The sequence below is a fragment of the Phyllobates terribilis genome, unplaced genomic scaffold (assembly GCF_046119375.1).
Source record: "Phyllobates terribilis strain yellow unplaced genomic scaffold, ASM4611937v1 Scaffold_5__5_contigs__length_657084704, whole genome shotgun sequence".
Classification (NCBI taxonomy): Eukaryota; Metazoa; Chordata; class Amphibia; order Anura; family Dendrobatidae; genus Phyllobates; species Phyllobates terribilis.
The window spans coordinates 149,371,928-149,393,209 of record NW_027362765.1 but is presented as its reverse complement, the minus strand read 5'-3'; the positions used below and the strand labels follow the sequence as shown (position 1 = coordinate 149,393,209).

Below are 21,282 nucleotides of genomic sequence, written 5' to 3'. Positions count from 1 at the left end.
TCCATTCCTGAAAATATGGCCTACTCTTCCAAGTACAGTATATAAATTTAGACTTTTAGCCAAGTGGGCATGGTCTGTAACATTTCTTTATAGGAGTCTTCTTGGGTGCCACGCCCAGTTGGCTGTAAAAAAAAAAAAAAAACATTAAGAAAAAGGGACTATATCTCAGGATTGAAGCTTAGCTGGAGTATAAAAAAAAACAATTCCAGATTCAGGAGAACAGCAGCATTTGCACCAGGCAAAAAAAAATAAATTTGGCAAATAACAAGTCTCCTTTAATTATAATGAATTGTGATGGTAATGAGCACAGACCACTCCCCCTGGTTCACAGCTGAATGCATTCTGTTACAAATATATTGAGAGCCATGAGTCTGTGTCAGACTTTAGTCTGTGGCCATTACCTTAAGTATGGCCATTAGCTGAAGTATGAGAAATTAGAATTAATCCTGAATTGGAACTGAAGGTAACTGGATACTAAGTCACAGTAAACAATGTTTGTCTTTGTTTTCACTCTCACCCCCTTAATCCTTCACTTCTTACAACCACCCCTAATCCCTACACCTAGTAAGGAACTCTTCATCTCTCCCTCCATTCTCCCTACCCACCTCACCTCCTCCTCAGAGCTATTCCTCAACATACAATACTTTGTCTCCAAACACAGTCAGCCACCTCACGCCCTCTCCTGCTCCCACCTGCTAACGCTTTCTCTGCTCCTCCTTACTGCTGGCGACATCTCTCCTAATCCTGGCCCTCCCCACCACATCCCTACAATCACTTCCACCTCCTACCCACGATCTACCCCAAACTCTCATAACCCTTCTAACCTTATACCTATACGCCCAGCCCCTGCTTCCCCAGTCCCACTATCAGGAGCTCTATGGAACGCTCACTCTGTCTGCAACAAACTTTCCTACATTCACGACCTCTTCATCACTAACAAGCTTTCCTTCCTCGGCATCACTGAAACCTGGCTCACCCCCTCTGACACGGCCTCGCCTGCTGCACTTTCATACAGCGGATTCCACCTCTCCCATACCCCCCGTCCCACCGGCAAGCACGGTGGAGGAATAGGTTTCCTCCTCTCAGATAACTGCTCCTTCACCCATATCCCACTGCCGCCCTCAGTTACTCTCCCCTCTTTTGAAGTGCACTGCGTGCGCATCTACTCCCCCTCCAACCTCCAACTGGCTGTCATTTACCGCCCCCCAGGATCAACCACCACTTTCTTTGACCACTTCACCACTTGGCTACTTCATTTCCTCTCCGTTGACATCCCCACTATCCTCATGGGTGACTTTAACATCCCCATTGACACTTCCCTCTCAGCTGCCTCTAAGCTTCTATCCCTCACTTCCTCCTTCGGTCTTACCCAGTGGTCTTCCACACCCACCCACAAAGACGGCCACACGCTGGACCTCATCTTCACCCGCCTCTGTTCCCTATCTAACCTCTCTAACTCACCTCTCCCTCTCTCTGACCACAACCTACTTACATTCTCTACCCTCTCCTCTCCAGGTCAACAATCCCCACTCCACAAACTTGCACACCCTCGCAGAAATCTCAGACACCTTGACCTACACTCACTCTCTGAATCCCTTCTCCCTCTTACAGACATTAGTTCCTTACATGATGCAGATGTTGCTGCCACTTTATACAACACCACAACAGCTGCAGCTCTCGATTCGGTCGCCCCCCTCACACATACCAAAGCTCGCACAAACAGACAACCCTGGCACACCAGCCTAACTAAAGAACTGCGACGGGCCTCCAGGGTTGCCGAGCGTAGATGGAAAAAGTCCCACTCCAATGAGCACTTCATTGCATTCAAACAATCCCTCACTACCTTCAAGTCCACACTCACTGCAGCAAAACAAACATACTTCGCATCCCTCATATCCTCCCTGTCTCACAACCCCAAACAACTATTCAACACCTTCAATTCTCTCCTCGGTCCCGCAGTGCCTCCTCCCTCTCCTCTTATTTCAGCCGAAGACTTTGCTCCATTCTTCAAGCAGAAGATTGACACCATCAGACAAAGCTTTTGCCTAAAGCCCCCACAGCCCTACCCCACACCTACTCAACTCTCTTCCTCCTAAACCACTTTCTCCACAATTTCTGAAGATCAACTTTCCTCTTTACTCTCCAAATCACACCTCACGACCTGTAAACTTGACCCAATCCCGTCCCACCTCATGCCAAACCTTACCACTATCTTCATCCCAGCCCTAGCACACCTCTTCAACCTGTCACTAACAACTGGTGTCTTCCCCTCATGCTTCAAACATGCCTCGATTATACCCATCCTCAAACAGCCCTCCCTTGACCCATCCTCTCTGACTAGCTATCGTCCCATATCACTTCTCCCCTATGCCTCAAAACTACTGGAACAACACGTCCATTCTGAACTGTCCTCCCACCTCTCCTCCTGCTCCCTCTTCGACCGCCTACAATCTTGTTTCCGACCGCACCATTCTACTAAAACTGCCCTGACTTAAGTCACAACCGACCTACTAACCGCCAAATCCAAGCGACACTACTCTGTCCTCCTCCTCCTAGACCTGTCATCTGCCTTCAACACAGTGAACCATTCCCTCTTACTACAAACTCTCTCATCTCTCGGCATCACAGACTTGGCCCTATCCTGGATCTCCTCATACCTAACAGACAGGACATTGTGTCTCCCACTCACGCACCACCTCCTCATCTCGCCCCCTATCTGTCGGTGTCCCCCAAGGTTCAGTCCTAGGACCTCTGCTCTTCTCCATCCACACCTTAGGCCTGGGACAGCTCATAGAGTCCCATGGCTTTCATTATCACCTCTATGCTGATGACACACAGATCTACCTCTCTGGACCCGATATTTCCTCCCTACTAACCAAAATCCCACAATGTCTGTCCGCCATTACATCCTTCTTCTCTGATAGATTTCTAAAACTTAACATGGACAAAACAGAATTCATCATCTTTCCGCCATCCCATTCACCCCCCCCCCAACTGACCTATCTATCAATGTCGATGGATGTCCACTCTCCCCGGTCCTCCAAGCTCGCTGCCTTGGGATAACCCTGGACTCTGAACTCTCCTTCAAACCACATATCCAAGCCCTTTCCACTTCCTGCCGACTCCAACTCAAAAATATCGCCCGGATCCGCACATTCCTCAACCATGAATCTGCAAAAACACTAGTGCATGCCCTCACCATCTCCCGCCTCGACTACTGCAACCTCCTGCTCTGTGGCCTCCCTTCTACCACTCTTGCTCCCCTCCAATCTATCCTAAACTCTGCTGCCCGACTAATCCACCTGTCCCCCCACTATTCCCCGGCCTCTCCTCTCTGTCAATCTCTTCACTGGCTCCCCATTGCTCAGAGACTCCAGTTCAAAACCCTAAACATGGCATACAAAGCCATTCACAACCTGTCTCCTCCATATATCTCTGACCTAGTCTCCCGTTACATACCCGCACGCAACCTCCGATCCTCACAAGATCTCCTTCTCTACTCCCCTCTTATCTCCTCCTCCCACAATCGCATACAAGATTTCTCCCGTGCTTCCCCCCTACTCTGGAACTCTCTACCCCAACATATCAGACTCTCGTCGGCCGTGGAAACCTTCAAAAGGAGCCTGAAGACCCACCTCTTCCGACAAGCCTACAACCTGCAGTAACCACCGCTGCACGACCAGCTCTACCCTGACCTACTGTATCCTCACCCATCCCTAATAGATTGTGAGCCCTCGCGGGCAGGGTCCTCGCTCCTCCTGTACCAGTCGCTATCACATTGTGTTCAAGATTATTGTACTTGTTTTTCTTATGTATACCCCTTTTCACATGTAAAGCGCCATGGAATAAATGGCGCTATAACAATAAATAATAATAATAATAATTTGCTGTATGTATGTATGTATATATCTGTGTGTGAATATGCTATAATCATGGAAAGAAAAAATTGTATTATTTGAAAAATATTTGTCCCTTATTGAATTCAACCATGCATGTGTTTTTTTTACCAGCTATTACACATGCAAATTGCCTCTTCAGAGAAGAAGAGGACTTGAACTCTAGTGCCACCTATTGGAGGTAGCAATCCTAAAAATCAGGATATACCCCAAAACACGTGTCTGCAACTTGAGATTCTGGTTTTCCTCTCTAAAGAGGCAATTTACATATTTATTTTCTCAGGAGTGTTGTGTAAGTCTCCTTACACAGCTTTGTCAGCCTCCACAAGAAGAAAAGTTGCCCCTTAGATTTCAGTCTGAGGCCTATCAAACAGCCAAATCAGATCTCATGCTTTGCACTGAGGAGGGGCAACACCCCGAAACACGTCTCTGCAAGTTAAGATTCTTGTTTGGCTTTTTATTATTATTATTATTATTTATTTATATAGCGCCATTGATTCCATGGTGCTGTACATGAGAAGGGGGGCACATACAAAATACAGATATCACTTACAGTAAACAAACTAACTATGATAGACCGGTACAGAGGGAAGAGGACCCTGCCCTTGCGGGCTTACAGTCTACAGGAATGGGGAAGGAGACAGTAGGTTGGGGGTTGCAGCAGCTCTGGTGGTGGTGAGGAGGCAGCATGGTCATTGCAAGTTGTAGGCTTTGTTGAAGAGATGGGTTTTCAGTTTCCGTCTGAGGGATCTGAATGTGGTGGCTAATCAGAAGTGTTGAGGCACGGGATTCCAGAGAATGGGGGATATTCGGGAGAAGTCTTGGAGGCGATTGGGTGAGGAACGAATAAGTCTGGAGGAGAGAAGAAAGGTCTTGGGAGGACCGGAGATTACGTGAGGGAAGATATTGGGATATTAGTTCGGAGATATACGGAGGAGAAAGGTTATGGACGGCTTTGTAGGTCAGGGTTAGTAGTTTGAACTGGATATGCTGAGGAATTGAGAGCCAATGAAGGGATTTGCAAAGGGGGGAAGCAGAGGAGTAGCGAGGAGAGAGATGAACTAGTCGGGCAGCAGAGTTAAGAATGCACTGCAGAGGTGCGAGAATGTTAGCAGGCAGGCCACAGAGGTCAAGGCATCCCTGATTTGCCAAGCTGTCACGCAAATCAGGGACGTTCGTAGGCGGAGCCGATTTTTTTGGCGCGAACAAGCCGGAACCCCGAACACTGACCCGAATTTGAAATGCCGAACAATTTTGCTCAACACTAATAGTGAGGGCATGCAAAAGCATTTTAGTAGATTGAGGGTTTAGGAAAGGACGGATTCTGGAAATATTTTTGAGCAGGAGGTGGCGAGAGCTTGGATGTGCTGTTTGAAGGAATGGGCAGAGTCAAGGGTTACTCCAAGGCATTGGATTTCCGGTACAGGGGAAAACGTGATTTCGTTTACTGTTAGATACGGCAGATCAGGTAGGGAAGATACGTGAAATGGAGGAAAGATGATGAGTTCAGTTTTGTCCACATTGAGCTTGAGGAAGCGAGAGATGAAGAAAGAGGATATGGCTGATAGACACTCCAGGATTCTGGACAGCAGAGAGGTGACGTCTGGGCCAGAGAGGTAGATCTGAGTGTCGTGAGCGTGCAGATGGTCCTGGAAGCCATGGGACTTCATGAGTTGTATAGATTGAGAAGAATAGGGGTCCTAGGACAGAGCCTTGAGGGACACCAACAGAGAGACGGCGGGATGAGGAGGTAGTGTGGGAGTGCAGATGCTAAATGTGCAGTTGGAAAGGTATGAGGAGATCCAGGTGAGGGCAAGGTCTTTTATCCTAAGTTATGCTAAATCATGTGGCAAAATTCGTTAAAGGTTCAATATTGACTTTTAGGATTGTTACTTCTAAGGGTATGTGCTCACTGTCCGGAGCCGGCTGCGGAATAGCCGCTCGGCTTCTGCTCATTATGCAAATGAGCGGAGCCATTTTTTTTTTCACCTGCGGACCTAACTAAAGGTCTATGGGAAAAGCCTGCAAGCGGACCTGCAAGAGACATTGACATGCTGCGGTCTGGAAAGATGCGCCGCATGTCCGTTTCTGCGGGTGATCCACAGGTGCCCAGATACGCATAGTGGACATGGGATTTCTAGAAATCCCATCCACTATGATGTAACATCTGCCCGCTGTGGGTTTGAGATTGCATAAGCACGCAGCGTCAAACCCACAGCGGCTCCGGATCATGTGCACATACCCTAATAGGTGGCACTAAATTTCAAGTCCTCCTCCTCCTCCTATAAAGAGGCTATCTAATTTCCCAGTGGATCATTGCATGGCCTATAAGTCTCCTTACACTGGCATGTCACTCTCCACAAGGAGAAACGTTATCCCTTAGATAACAGAATTATAGATCATCAATACATTAAATTCAGCTATTGCCATGTCATCCCCCCTGTTATACACAGCAATGAATAATTCAGAGTCTGTACATTGTGCGACGTAAGAACTATACATAATGCATATTCATCATATGAGGCCGAGAAGAACGGCATTGTATCATTATCCCTTATGTAAGTCCTCATTCAGACGGTCACACTGACCTGTGTTCGAGGCACGTAGCCGAATGTAGACAGTAAAATGTGCCTGCACTATGGCCGTCATGAAAACGTTACATTTCTGTTCATATCTTCTAATTGTATGGATTAGGTTGGCAAAATCTAATGGCACAATAGTACCCAGTGTCAAAATAGACAAAGGATGTGAGAGGAGACATGGTGGTATCTACAGGGAGAAGGAGAATAAAGGAGCTTATGGGAATACAACACAAAACTGGAAAAAGAGGCTGTGAGCATCCACATTGGAACATGCAAGGAATTCTGCATCCAAAAGCATCCAGTACTGGGGGATGGGGTTACCATGGAGATCTCCATGGAGATTGGCGCAGCCGATGTCTGGTCCAGTGCTGGCTTCATTCATCTCGGCCTGCAGAGCTGTTTGCTCTTACTACTAGCTATCTTTATTTTCTGTGTAAATTGCCTCTTGTCTGAATATTTTAATCTATTTCACACTTCTCTATAGACCTTTAATTTGTCTAAAAACAAAAAATGCAGACAAATCGTACACACGTCTGATGTAAATCGCTGTCAGCGGTGACGTGCATTGAAGTCTATAGGGGCATTGCCGTGAACATCTTGCGACCTATAGCCAAAAATCCAATGCATTTTTGGAGTTTTTGCGACCCTATTGACATTTGTTAAATGCAATGTCACGTGACATCATGATCTCATGTCGCACTACACAAGTCGCCGTATTGTTCATCCATTGCTCCCGCAAAGTGCAATGTAGAAAAAATCTTTTTTGAATTCTGATAAGATTCCAGAATCTTATCATTGACTATTCTATCTTCAATATATCTATCTCTTTGCCTTTAAAAAGGGAAAAAAACATTTTGGGGGGACTAACACTTTTTATTGAGGGGTCTTACGGGCTGAATCGATCATTTCCATTTTTTTTTAAACCAATTTTCATTTTCTTGTATAAATTTATATATTTTTTTGCGCTAAATTCTTCAAAAAGGCATACAGTTCATTGATTTTGCTCAAAATAAAAAATTGTAACTCTTCGTTTTTGTCTTTTTTGACAAGTTCCGCTAAAATGTCGCAAGATTCTCACTAAAAAAAATCAGACATACATAAAATCATTACAGGGGAAAATATTAGTACATTTGCTCAAAAATGTTGAGATTTATTTATTTATTTTTTTAAAAAAGTCATAATTAATGAATAAGCTGAAAATATCTGGAAATCCCAAACCTCACTCACAATTAGGAAAATAAGAAAAACAAATAGGCAAACACAAAAAAAAGATGCATGTGGAAAGCACCAAAAACTAAACAAAAAAAGAGCCAATGCAATAATGAATTGGACCCGAAGTCTTTAGGAACTGGCATGTGTCTTGTCTCATAAATAGCGAGTGTGGTAGCCGACCTTCTAACAAGTCTCCAATATACATTGTAAACGGAATCTGTCAGCAGGTTTTTGCTACCTCATCTGAAAGGAGCATAATGTAGGAAAAGAGACCCTGATTCCAGCGATGTATCACTTAGTTTACTGGGTGCAGCAGTTGTGACACAATCAGAGTTCTTAGATGCAGGACGCCGCAGAGCTGACAAAGCTGCCCCCGCCAACACCACAGCTCCCTATGTACATTGTCTGTAGGCAGCGAGCTGCTTATCGAAGCAGGGGGTTTGGCCGGATGACTTGGCACAAGGCAGCTAATCGCACCAATGAATCCTAGTGATAAAACCTTCCTTGTAAGTAAACAACAGCATGCAGCCCAATAAGTGACACATCCTTGAATTCAGTGCTTTAACCCCTACCTCATGCTGTCCTCAGATTACATAGTAAAAACTGCTGACAGATTCCCTTTTAGAACAGAACCAGAACCTGCAGCCAGCACTCCTTTCCAATTGTATGACATCACCCTGAATGTTAAGTCCCATTTTATTCCTCTGTTCTTTTGAGAAATTGGGAATTGTGGCTTATCATATTTATGAGGTTGAAGGGTTGGGGCTTGGTAATAGCTGTTCTATTTGTGGATTTATTGACTGCTGACTCAGAAAATAATTAGTATAGATGAGCATTGCTGACACTAATTATTCCAAAACAATACTCGACATGGCAGACAGGTGTAAAAAAAAATGAAGGGATTCTCCAGGTTGTACATTAATTTGGTCTAATGGGAAACATCAGTGTCCATCGTGTAACGAATCCTGCCATTTCCTGGAAATCTATATAAACCCTTTATAACAGGCTGTAGGATATTAGAAAAGCAAAATGTTGGCACTCTTGTCTATGGGCTGGTCTGCCCTATTCATTTGAATTGAATTGCAATAACAGACACAGCTCATGGAAAAAAAAACCTAATCATCTTTAAGGGATTGTCCACCTTTAGGAACATTTTTTTAATTTAAATGCATGTATTTAGGGCTTTAAATAATTTTTGCAATTGGGTTTCATTAAAACTTTTGCACCTTTTGCATTCTATAGCCTGTGTTGCACTGTCTATTGTTGGCTGCAGAATGAGTTAACTGAGAATCTGTCAACCAGCTTGCTATGACAGTCTGACCTGTAGTTTGTACCTCTTTTAGGTTAAGCTCACACTGGCGTCTATTCTCTCTTGCAAATGCTAATGACACTTGACTCAAGCTCTGTTAAAGTTTGATCCGAGTGTCATCTGAGTGTGCTCCGATTCTCTCACGAGAGAATCGTAGCACAGGTGCACAGAAGATTGACTGTGTGTGAATACATCGGTCTGCACTTGGATGTCATCCGAGTGCAGTCCGATGTTGTATGGATTTTTATGGGTGTGCGTGGTCCAATCATCGGATGCACTCGCAGCATGCCGAATCGGCATGAGAAAATAATGGCAGATCTGCACTGCTCCATAGTATAACCTCCGATAACCCTCGGCCATGTTATACACCAGTGTGACTACACTTATCCATCTTTTTCTGAGCTCCTCTCAGCTGATTTATCACCACAGACTACATCATAATTTAATGTGCAGGGAAACAAAGCCAAACGATGCAAAATTTTAATGAAAACCCATTTCAAAAATGATTTTTAGCTCCAAATGCATACATGAATTTTAGTAAAAAAAAAAATTGTGCCCAGAGATGAACAATCCCTTGAAATTTCTTCAGAAGCTGCCGTGCAGCTGACTCACAATGTAGTGGCAACAGGTGGCCATATGGAAGATACTAAGCTTGCTCTGTATCGCGCTTCTTCTCAGCTCAGTTCTGTAGCTATTTTTGTGGACTTATCTAAGTGATGTCTGAAAACCACAGATCGATCTCTTTTCTTTCACTAGGTATCTGGTATCAGTGTAACCGACGCGAAGGACCAGCTGGTGGTTTTCCACACGACGGACCGCAAAGACCTTATTGTATGTCTACGTTTTGCTGGACAATCCCCTCAAGACAGTCGTGTGGGGGAAGTTGTTGGAGTCCTGGCCAACCACTTTAAGAAGTAAGTATACAGCAGTACAGACTCGTAATAAACTTTAGAACATTTCTATTCTTTATCCAAGATTTCTCTTCTTCCTGAAATATCTCTGACATTCTGAAAATCTTTGTGATTATTGGTAAATTGCTTTTGATCTCTCTAGTATGACCATTCACATCCGGATTGTCTGGCCAGCTTTATAAGGTTGGCCATACTCATTAGATGGCTGTTGGCCGAAAGATGCTTCAGCCATCTCATCCGACTCTCCCACACACAGCAGCACTCGCTGAATACTCTATGGGAAAGCCACAGGCTGAAACGTCGGTTGGCGGTGACCATCCTCGACCATCAGTCAGCTGGCGCCCCCATACATATTAGACCATCTATATAATCAGGTTCAGCCAACTTTAGTCTAATGTGTATATGGAGGCCATAGTTGGAAATGTTCGCATTCTCCCAATATTCAGGAGAGTAGAGCCTTTACTATGACCTTGCCTGAGATACAGAGAAAAAAGTAAAAAAAAGTCAATTTGTTTGCTGAAGCATTACTCGCAATTACAACCCATAAATTCACTGAGGACATCAATGGTCAGTGCTGAGTGCTCAAATCTATTGATTTGGCTTGCAAACGTCCTTCTCATGTGTTTAGCATAGATCGCCTTTCGCTTCAGTGATATCAGTGGTTTTTAATGGATTAATAGACCCTGATGTGCCGAGGTCCCAGATCTAAATATTAAAAGTAAAAAAAACAGAATGGCCCAAAAGTAGCTATAGGCTATGGGCACATTTTAGTATTTGTAGCAGATTTTTCTGCTGCAAAAAGCAGATTGTTGGCAGGAATAATGGTGCGTTAGATACATGTGTTTTTGTGTGTGTTTTTTTTTCCCATTTTTCTGAATGGGTGAAAAATGCTGATGTTGCAGGTTGGACACACACCGACACAAAAAAAGAAGTTTATTCGCATTTTGTTACATAGTTAATTTATTACACTTACATTTGATTGACACTGTTGTCTTCCATCAGCGTTGCAGCATTCCTATACCTACTTTTTGGCCACCCTGTGTATAATCTGGGACCCCAACCTGACCAGATATGCAGCCATGGAGATGCCCTGATTACAAGGGGGTAGAAGTGAAATTTCCTCATTTCTAGGTTATCTCCTCTCACTCCTATCCTCCATCGCCTGGCTCCGTAATATTATGAGTGACACATACAGCTGGGGGGGGGTCCATGCTTGTTCCTGTCACTTCCATGCTTAGCTTTCAGCGGTCTTCATTACCTTTTGTCTCACCCTCCCACTTCCTCCTTACCCTCCTTACAAAACAGCCCGCTCCTCTCCTCCATCTTCATTCCCCTCCAGTCCTCTCTTGAGGCTTCGGTTACGACATATCACGGGACAACGTGTGCTATGGCGTTGGGTGACCCCTTCCTCTATATGATTTTTGACCTTCTTATTTTTAACCTTTAGGAAAAGGGGGTTATTCTTAGGAGAAGGGTCTGATTGTTTCCATGGCAGCTGCATCAGTCTCTGAATAGATGTACGGAGAGGATGGAGAGCTTAATGAGCTCCACTAAAAATCCCTGGTCAGCACCAGGCAGCCATCCAAGCTCTTTGTAGCCTTCAGCTTCCCTGCCCCATTCTGTCTCTTGTGCACCCCCTCCTCTCCCCGTCCTTTCATCCTGGGCCTCCTCCCTTCTCTCGCTTTCCTTCTTCCTCTCTTATGAGACTGCTGCAGCGAGGACACATGAGGCGTTCGGGAAAGGATTTCCCAGAATCACGCCAGCAATTATAGATTTTCTCTTAATATGCCAGTCTCTAAGGTCCAGACGTGGCTCTTACTTACAGCAGAATATCTTCTGGTAAAGCGCTTTATATATTTTCGTCTTGCCGTAATATATTTCCATTTAGGCCTTTGTTATAAGATCAAATAAAAACACAATGGACGCCTATCCTGTCCATTCATAAGTGACCAGCTAGATCCTGGCCTATATCATTAGCTGTGTGATAGCATTAATCACTCTCACGCTTACCTGTCATCATGTCTGTGTCAGATTGGGATGCAAAGGACCCACCAGTAACCAACTCCAGGGCCCCACTTTTCAGCTACATACAAATGTGACACTATCCTCATTCACAAATTTATATAACAATGATCTGGGTAGATTGTTAAATGAATAAGATGCTGCCTTCGTCTGTACATAGTAATTCAAGTATATTGTGCCAAGTCCTGCTCATATAAGAGGGTGGTGGCCCACCGGAGGATTCTCCTGTTCTCCTGTGGGCCAGTCCAAGCCTGTAGACCGTGAGTGATGGTACATGTTGGCATGGTCCAAATGCTTTCTCTTGGGCATCTCACAAGAAAATAATTTAGCCTACCCCCAGTTGTTGGAGAACACACCCTTAAAGCTGGGGGTAATGGCTTGTCAGTACATGCACCGACACTTCACCAGCCTTCACAGGAATTTGGATATATTCACACGTCACCCGAAAAAACAACACATGCAGTTTTACTACCAGTTTCCACGTTTGTGTAATGGCTACACATCATATTTTTTTTACAGGTGAAATCTATGAAATAAACATTTTTTCTTTTGTAAAAATGAGACAAATCTTGTTTAAAATTTATCACAAAGGGAATTTTTGAAGCCCGTTTTGCTCATGGCGTCGTTGTCGTTATTTTATTAAAAATTACCAGTGTTCCATGTTTGATAGCTTTGAGATATCTTTGAAAACAACTTCTGGCCAGTTCTTTTTTTTTGGCTTTTAATGCCACCAACTATAGTGAAAATTGCAACTTTTTTGCGATATTTTTTTTTTTTTTTTTTTTTCTTTAAACAAATTGTAGTTCATAAATCTCTGGCTTAGGTCAAGGCCCCACTATCAGTATTCGGTCAGTATATTTCCTCAGGAGTAGGAGCCAAAACCAGATGAGGAACAATCAGAGAAAAGGTATAATAGAAACAAGTCACCAATTCTGCATTTATCATCCACTCCTGGTTTAGGCTCCTACTCCTGAGAAAAAATACTGACAGAATACTGATAGTGGGGCCGTGTCCTTAGATCTATTTGCTAAATTAAACTTTCCCAGTTTTCCACCCACGTTCCAAAAATGATGAAAGTAGCATTAAATCCTAAAAAAATGCACAAAAAACATGCATGACAACCTGACGTAAAAGCCTCCTATAGTCTCCTACCTAGCAATATGCACTTTCAGAAAAAAGTGACCAAAGACAGTGTTCAAACGGGCGTATTTCACGGTCCGTATACGGACTGTAATGCCCGGACTGACCGCTTGTCTCCTGATCCGAACTTTCATCCTCTGATACCACAAATGGGGCTGTATGGGCTCGTTCACATGTCCAATTATCTCGTAAGAGTACTATCCGTGGTTTTCATGGAGAACACTCATACCTATGATATTCTATGGGGCTGTGCACATGACCAATGTTTTTTCTCAGACCAAGTGGTTCGCAGAATATATCAGAGACATGTCCGATTTTGATCCAAGGGTCGGATCAAAATCGACAATTCAAGTCTATGGGACCATGTAACATTGGACCGCACTCGGATGACATTAGAGTGTGGTCCGATTTTCACAGACTATCAGAAAGGAGAAGGTTTATGCTATGTTCACATGTTGCATTTTTAATGTGGTTTTTTTTTCAGCAGCAAAACGTGCTCTCTTGGCAGTAATGAAGCTGCTTCGAAAAAATAGGTTTTCCTGAGATTTTGCTGTGGTTTTTTTTGCAGCGTTTTTGTCAGGGTACATTTGTCTCTTGTGCAAAAAAAAAATAACCTTATTGAACTTCCTCGGGTTTTGGCACCAAAAAAGCAGCAAAACCCGATATGTGTTTTTTCAGCATTTTTTGCACTACAATGGGTGAAAAACGCTGAAAGACGTGACATGCTGCATTTTGCAAAAAAAAACAAGGTATTTGACAAAATACTGAGGACAAAAAAACAAAGCTGTGTGCATCAGATTTCTGAAATCTCATAGACTTTGCTGATACTGTAAACTGCAGGAAAAAAAAATTTGCATAAAAAAATACTGAAAAAACGCAATGTGTGAACATAGCTTTAGAAACCTTTTTTTTTTCTCCTCGTATGAAAAAAAACTGATGAAACTCGGACCACACTCTGATCAAAGTCTGATCAGAATAATTTCAGTTCGTTTTTCTCATACATTGAAAATACTGACGTCTATACGAGGCATAAGTTCGGGTCAGGAGACCTGCCGTCAGTGCAGATATTACGGTCCATATACAGACCATGAAATACGCCCATCTGAACCCGGCCTAAATCTAATCTTTTAACTCCTGTGGAAATCGGAGACGTTAGTAACCAGTTTGTAGAAATGCTCCAGGAATGAGTAATAACAGGAAACTTGATTTATGTCTATTGTTGTCCTGGGGTGTTTAGATCTTTAGGCTAATGAAGAAAAAAAAACTTGCTGAGAACGGTTTCTTCATATATTGCCCTAGTCGTACAGTCACAGGGTTGGGTTGTTACACAAGTTGCTGACAATGTTCGTTTTGCAACCTCCGATATAGTGCTTCTTTGTAGCAGATGTGATCTGTTCCTGTATGCCTCTGCCTTCACTGATGTAAGAGGATGTTGGGACACCTAGGCAAGATGTCCGGGGTGTCATATCGGTGCATGTCATGGGTAGAGGCTTACAGTTTGTAGGTCACAGACGTGATACAATCCAGTAATTGCATTCTGTGGTAATGAAAACATTGTGAATCACTTGTTCCCCTAATTACTCATGTTCGGGGATCAAGCGGTGCAGATAAGACAACCACTTATATAGGATAGTAACATTAAGGGAAACCATTTTCTGTTTGTTATTTTGGGGAAAGTGGTATTTTGGAGGCTGAAAGTTTCAGGAATCCATATTGGGTGAATAAGGGTATCACATGGAATCACAGAATGTTAGAGTTGGAAGGGACCTCCAGGGTCATTATGTCCAGCCACCTGCTCAATGCAGGAGTCACTAAACCATCTCAGACAGATGTCTGTCCAGCCTCTGTTTGAAGACTTCCATTGAAGGAGAACTCACCACCTCTCGTGGTATCCTGTTCCACTCGTTGATCACCCTCACTGTCCCAACCTGGCTGATAATAGATCTAAACCTGGAGTTGATAAACCAACTGAATAGTGAAACTATCCAATGAGAATGAGATTAGAGGGGTTGTCCGGTTAAAACAAGTTATCACTTATCCATAGGATAGGTGATATCTTGTTGATCGGTGGGGGTCCGACCACTGGGACCTGCACCGAACATCAAAGCAGGGAACTTTTATCCCCATGAGAATGGAGCAGCAGTATACTCCATTCGCTCTATGGGACTGCCAAGTGCTGCACTCGTTTTTTTCCCCTTCAGCCCCATAGAGAATGAATGGAGTGGTTGTAGTGCATCCGACTTGCCATGCCATGTTGTAACAAGGATAAAAGTTCCTCAGCCGGGATAAAAAATCCCTGATCTGCCAATAGGTGCAGTTCCCAATGGTGCAACACTAACTGATCAACAATTATCACCTAACTTGTGTTTATTGGACAACCCCTTTAAGGAGTAATAATACTGTGGTTTTGAGGGGGAAACAGTCTTTCAAATCTGTTTCTACTCCAGAAACTTCATACAGATAAAGCTACTAATGAGACTGCAGCCCCTATTATATATTACGTGTGTTACCTGGCAACCACTTGACTGTCTTTGTGACCACCATTACTTTACATGTAGCCGCATGTACAGCAGAGGTGACCCACTAGCTTGTATTCTGTGCATCCTGTTCAGACAGAAAACATGGTGCAACGTAATAGATAAAATCATTAAGATACAGAGACGTAACAAGAATTTGAAAACTAAACTAAATCTGACTGATAAGTAGCAGTACTTAATGGAGCCATATATCAGGGAGCACATGTTAGTTACCCAGATAGAAGAAAGCCACCAACTTGTCATTCCTTATAACATTTACCATGGTCCTACATCTGAGTGAGCCGCCTCAATGTCTGGGCCCCACGGCAGCTGCCATATCTGCTATAGTTACAGTTATGGTTATAGATTAAAATCAGACAAATCAAGAGGGGGATGTAAAGAAAGACTATAGGTCTTGTGCTGAAAAGGGAAGATGGGGGTGGGGAGAGGTATCAATAGAAAATGTATTTTCGGTTTTAACCGGGCTACTAATCAGCTGTGGTCACTGGAGGAGTTACAAGCCAGCCATATGCAAAGGCTGTTGCGGGGGCAATATAGTATCACAAGCCAGTCATTCAAATAAATGGCCTCCATGTTCTAGCTGGAAGGGCTGGTCTGTTTGATTAGCTCTTAAGGTGCCCATATTCCTAGGATGGCCCTCTGCCATCTGATCCACTCAATGGTGTGAGGGGAGAGAGACGCTATTAGGCACCTGTAAAGGCCTTTATTCACAGAATCCAACAATTTTATCCAGATTGGCAGACCTTCTAATGTGCACGGGGGCCTTCTGACTGTCCCCCCACAATGAACATAAGGATGGGGTGGTTAGCATTCAATTATCCGATCCTTCAGCAGAGAACTAAGGCACGGTCAGCAGAGCGCTTCCATGTATGGGGTAGTCGAGACAGATAACTGTAGGACAAAAAAACTTTCAGCCAACAGCTATCTAATCGGTATAAAGGACTTTGCTGTGGATTATGGTGCTCCCAAGTTTCCTCTAATGTGTAGGATTATGGTGGTGGTCTCAACTTGTATCTAATGGTTATGGAGACCTTTTACTTTGGATTATGGTGGTGGTCTCAACTTTTCTCTGTGTATGGGGACCTTTTACTTTAGAGACATGTTGAGACCACCACCAAAATCCAAAGTAAAAGGTCCCCATACACATTAGAGAAAAGTTGAGACCACCACCATAATCCAATGTGTATGGGGACCTTTTACTTTGGATTATGGTGGTGGTCTCAACTTTTCTCTAATGTGATGTGGACCTTTACGATGGGGAAAAGTTGAGCTCACCACCATAATCCAATGTATATGAGAGTCTTTACTCTGGATTATGGGGTGATCCCTATGGGAAACTCGCCTCTATAGTATGTGTGACTTACAGTAGTATATAAGTAAGTACATTTTGGCACAACTTGCTATAATATTACATTCAATAGTCTCCAATACAGAATTTACATTACACGAGTCGTCTCCGGGGTGCAAATCAGACTACATATGCCAATCATTTATATTTATGAGTAGAGAACAATGTGAGGAGATATATTCCTGAATATCTCATTAAGTGTCTGTCATTCTTCTATCCTGGCAGTGAGAAGAGGCGTCTCCAGGTGACAGTGTCGCACCCAGTCCAGTGTAGCCAGCGTGGCAAGTCCTGCTCCATCACTGTGGAAACCAAGATAAACCAAGCACAACCTCACTTCAACAAGAGCCGCTCCGGCTTCACTTTAAGTGTGCCTGCCAATTAAGTGATGTGCGCCTTCACCATATAGTGATACCAAGTATCTCTGCTCTGTGCCTTAAATAGCCAACCACCCAGGTATACAATGGGTTTGGGGGACTGGTTCTCCCATTCAACTCAACTGCGCCATTTTAACCCAGGTTCTTCAGCCTGGAGCTGTATCTTTTTAGAATTATCTATATAATTATGTGCTGACCAGATATTATTAATAATAAAAATGTAGGTTTCTAAAATTCTGGTAATTTTTCTTGATGGTCAGTGTATATGTAATTTCTTAAACTTGAGTTAGATGACATCTTTGGACTTGCGCTGGTCCATGGTTTCCAAAGCCAAGTGACTTCTATAGAATTGCATTGAATCTCAGAATATCACAGCCCAAATGTGTAGATGGTTGCCCCCCCCACACCATGGCAGTGTCGCCCTGTGTGGTAGAAGCAGTTGTGTTGTTGAAGGTCCATGTTGCATTCTTGCGGTGGTCGTTCTATAAAACTGCAGTAATACAAAGCATGTAGATTTGGAACCAGCGGGTATATATTTTTACACAGTCACGACTGGGAACCAATTTTGTGGCTTTTATGAATGGCTTTGGCGGGATTAACCTGCTTGTCGATGTATATTAAGCGTTCCGTTATTTTCATTTTTTTTTTTAATAAGGTACTGACGTTTATCAATGCAAAAAAAAAATGTACAATGCTGTCAGGATGGCATCTCTCTCCAATAAATGTAAATTATTTAAGAATGTATGAATCTCTGTGATAAATGATTAATATCCTGCAAAAAAAGCAAAACAAATCTAGTATAATAAATTATTGATACCATCATCTTGTGTGTGTAGAAAGAAATCTCATATGTTCAGCACATGACGGAGGGGTATTTCCTCCAGGAAAGCTTCTTTCCATAGGCCACTTTAGGGAATATGAACATCAAAGGCAGATCCTGCTTACATCCCCATCCATGGGTCAGAACTGTGAGCAACTTTTAGCAACATTACATGCAATGTTTGTCAATGTGGTTGAATTGCAGCACATGACGCAATCACAACTGGATTGTTAGTGGGGCCGTGGCCTAAAACTCAGTATTTGGTATTCGGCCAGTATTCTTTCTCAGGAGTGGGAGCCAAAACCCGGTGAGGAACAACCAGAGAAAAGGTATAATAGAAACAAGTCACCAATTCTGCATTTATCACCCACTCCTGAGAAAAATACTGACCAAATACTGATAGTGGGGCCGTGGCATTAAAGAGAATCTGTCACCAGGTTTTTGCTACCTCATCTGAGAGCAGCATAAGGTAGGAAACCCTGATTCCAGCGATGTGTCACTTAGTTTACTGAGTGCAGGAAATAGAGTTCTTAGCTGTAGCATGAAGCACAGCTCAGAATGCTAACCCCGCCACAACACAGCTTTCTGTGTATATTGTCTATTAACAGTGAGCTGCTTATCAGAGGAGGGGTGTGGTCAGACCAGGGCTCACAGTAGCTGTAGTCTGGGCAATGATAATCTCCTGTGATAAAACCTTCATTGTTTGGAAACAACAGCACACAGCCTAATAAATGACACTTTACTGAATTCAATGTTTTAACCCCTACGTTATGCTGTCCTCACATTACATAGCTAAAACCTGCTTCCAGATTCCCTTTAGGTTGCATATGAGTTTTCCATTATAGACCACCATGTACTTTGCATACAGCTTATTTTTTTAGTAAAATCTCAACTAGTTGTTCAATATTAAATCATAAAAAGATTGTACAAAAATTTTTTGGTAGCTCAACCTGTCACTGTGGCACTTGCTTTGGTTGACCTGGCCTGTTCCTCTATTACACGTGAGTAGGTGTCCTGCACTATTACACTTCGCTTGTAGCAGCCACTGCAGGGGTACTGTACCGTTGGCTGGCTTGAATAGAAATAATATTAATGAGCGCAAGTGCTCCTTACTCGAGTTTGCTTAGGGTGCTCGGGTCTGCACAGAGTATCGCGGGTGCTCGAGTCCCCGGGGCCACATGTTTCACGGCTGTTTGTCAGGCAATCCCTTCGTATTTTGTGGCTGTCTGACATCCGCGAAACATGCGGCCAAGGGGACTCGAACATGTCACTGGAGCACCTGTGATGCCTGGTGCATTCCCGAGCACCCTAGGCAAACTCGAGTGCAAGTGCTCGTTACTCATCACTAGAAATAATGATACAACCCCTTTCAGGATCTTCTGGAAAAGTTGTCAGAAAACTATTCGTAAACTGGGACTGTGAGGATGACCATTTCAGTAGCATCTAACACAAATAATTCAGTATTTTTACGAGCATTAACTATGTAATTACAATTTTTAGTAAAATATTCACCTGTCGCTGGTGAGAAGTTTCCAGACCATCCGGTTAATTAAGTCGATACCTGGATATTTTCCAAGACAGGTGCAGACATGAGAGGAACACGAGAACATGAGAGGCAAATCTTAGGGATTAGAAGGACATGGTAATTAGGCAAACAGTGGGAACCTCAAAGTGACAGGGCTAAGCCACCTTCTGTGCAGAGCAATTGCAACCATGGATCTATTCCTGTCTGATACTTTTAAGAACAAAAGCTTCTTTTCTATGGAGGTGAAATTCCAGGTAATACAGTAGTTCAAGGTGCGACTCCTGCATCATCATAGACCAAAAAGGGTGTGAGCACTGCAAGATGGTCAATAGCCTAAAAACAACATGGTGTGACATTTGTACAATCCATTCTATACCTTTACCTGTTATTCTCCAATGGTATTTCCACCGGTCACCAACAAACCTGCCCCTCAAACAATAATGTGTACCTGGCTAAAGAGACAAAGAAGGCTGATTCTGATCTCTAAACTTACTTTCACTCCGATCTGGGGCAAACAGTCCTTGTTCAGCAATGTGATGCATAATCCTCGGGACTCCTAAGCTTAGAGAGCTAGAAGAGCAGGACTAATAGATGCATCACTTTAGGGTTAAGAGCACAGGTTGCTTACTGTAAATTCAGGGCCATTTTTTTTATACAGATAACCAACCCATGTGCTCTGACTCATCTAATGTCTGAATTTGTTGCCCTGCCCTTCCCTATTTGCCTCATGTCACGAGGTGGACAAGCATGTTAACAAAACAGTAGGACAGAAAGCCTGAAGTCACAGAGGATAGACGCTGTCACAGTTAAACAGGAGGAAGTGGAGCTGAGTGTGGAATAGAGCTGCAGTGACAGAGGCTTCAGATCTACCATATCTCTTAAGCCTCATTTGCATATCAATTCAAACTGATTTTTCAGTACCAGGAACAGACTGGCCACGGAAAGGTATTCCTGGACTTGTCCTTAAAAGAGTTTCATGCATAACAATGAATGAATGAATATTTATATATATATATATATATATATATACACACACACCCATACACTTAAACAACAGAATATAACTCCAAGTAAATCAAACTTCTGTGAAATCAAACTGTCCACTTATGAAGCAACACTGATTGACAATCAATTTCACATGCTGTTGTGCAAATGGAATAGACAATAGATGGAAATTATTGGTAATTATCAAGACACCCTCATTAAAGGAGTTGTTCTGCAGGTGGGGACCACAGACCACATCTCAGTACCAATGCTTTCTGGCTGATGTTTTGGTCACTTTTGAATGTTGGTTGTGCTTTCATACTCGTGGTAGCATGAGACGGACTCTACAACCCACAGAAGTTGCTCAGGTAGTGCAGCTCATCCAGGATGGCACATCAATGCGAGCTGTGGCTAGAAGGTTTGCTGTGTCTGTCAGTGTAGTGTCCAGAGGCTGGAGGCGCTACCAGGAGACAGGCCAGTACACCAGGAGACGTGGAGGGGGCTGTAGGAGGGCAACAACCCAGCAGTAAGACCGTTACCTCCCCCTTCGTGTAAGGAGGAACAGGAGGAGCACTGCCAGAGCCCTGCAAAATGACCTCCAGCCGGCCACAAATGTGCATGT

General features: G+C 43.4%; 1 protein-coding gene across 1 annotated transcript in view; it reads left to right on the top strand.

Annotated features, from left to right (window-relative positions):
- MYO1D (myosin ID) overlaps nt 1-18,071 on the top strand; it is a 97,451-nt gene extending 79,380 nt beyond the window's left edge. Inside the window, exons 21-22 of the mRNA XM_073683172.1 lie at nt 9,756-9,913; nt 17,183-18,071. Of these exons, the coding sequence (XP_073539273.1) occupies nt 9,756-9,913; nt 17,183-17,339 (315 nt within the window). The 3' untranslated portion in view covers nt 17,340-18,071. The remainder of the gene's footprint in view (nt 1-9,755; nt 9,914-17,182) is intronic.
- The last annotated feature ends 3,211 nt before the right edge of the window (nt 18,072-21,282 follow it).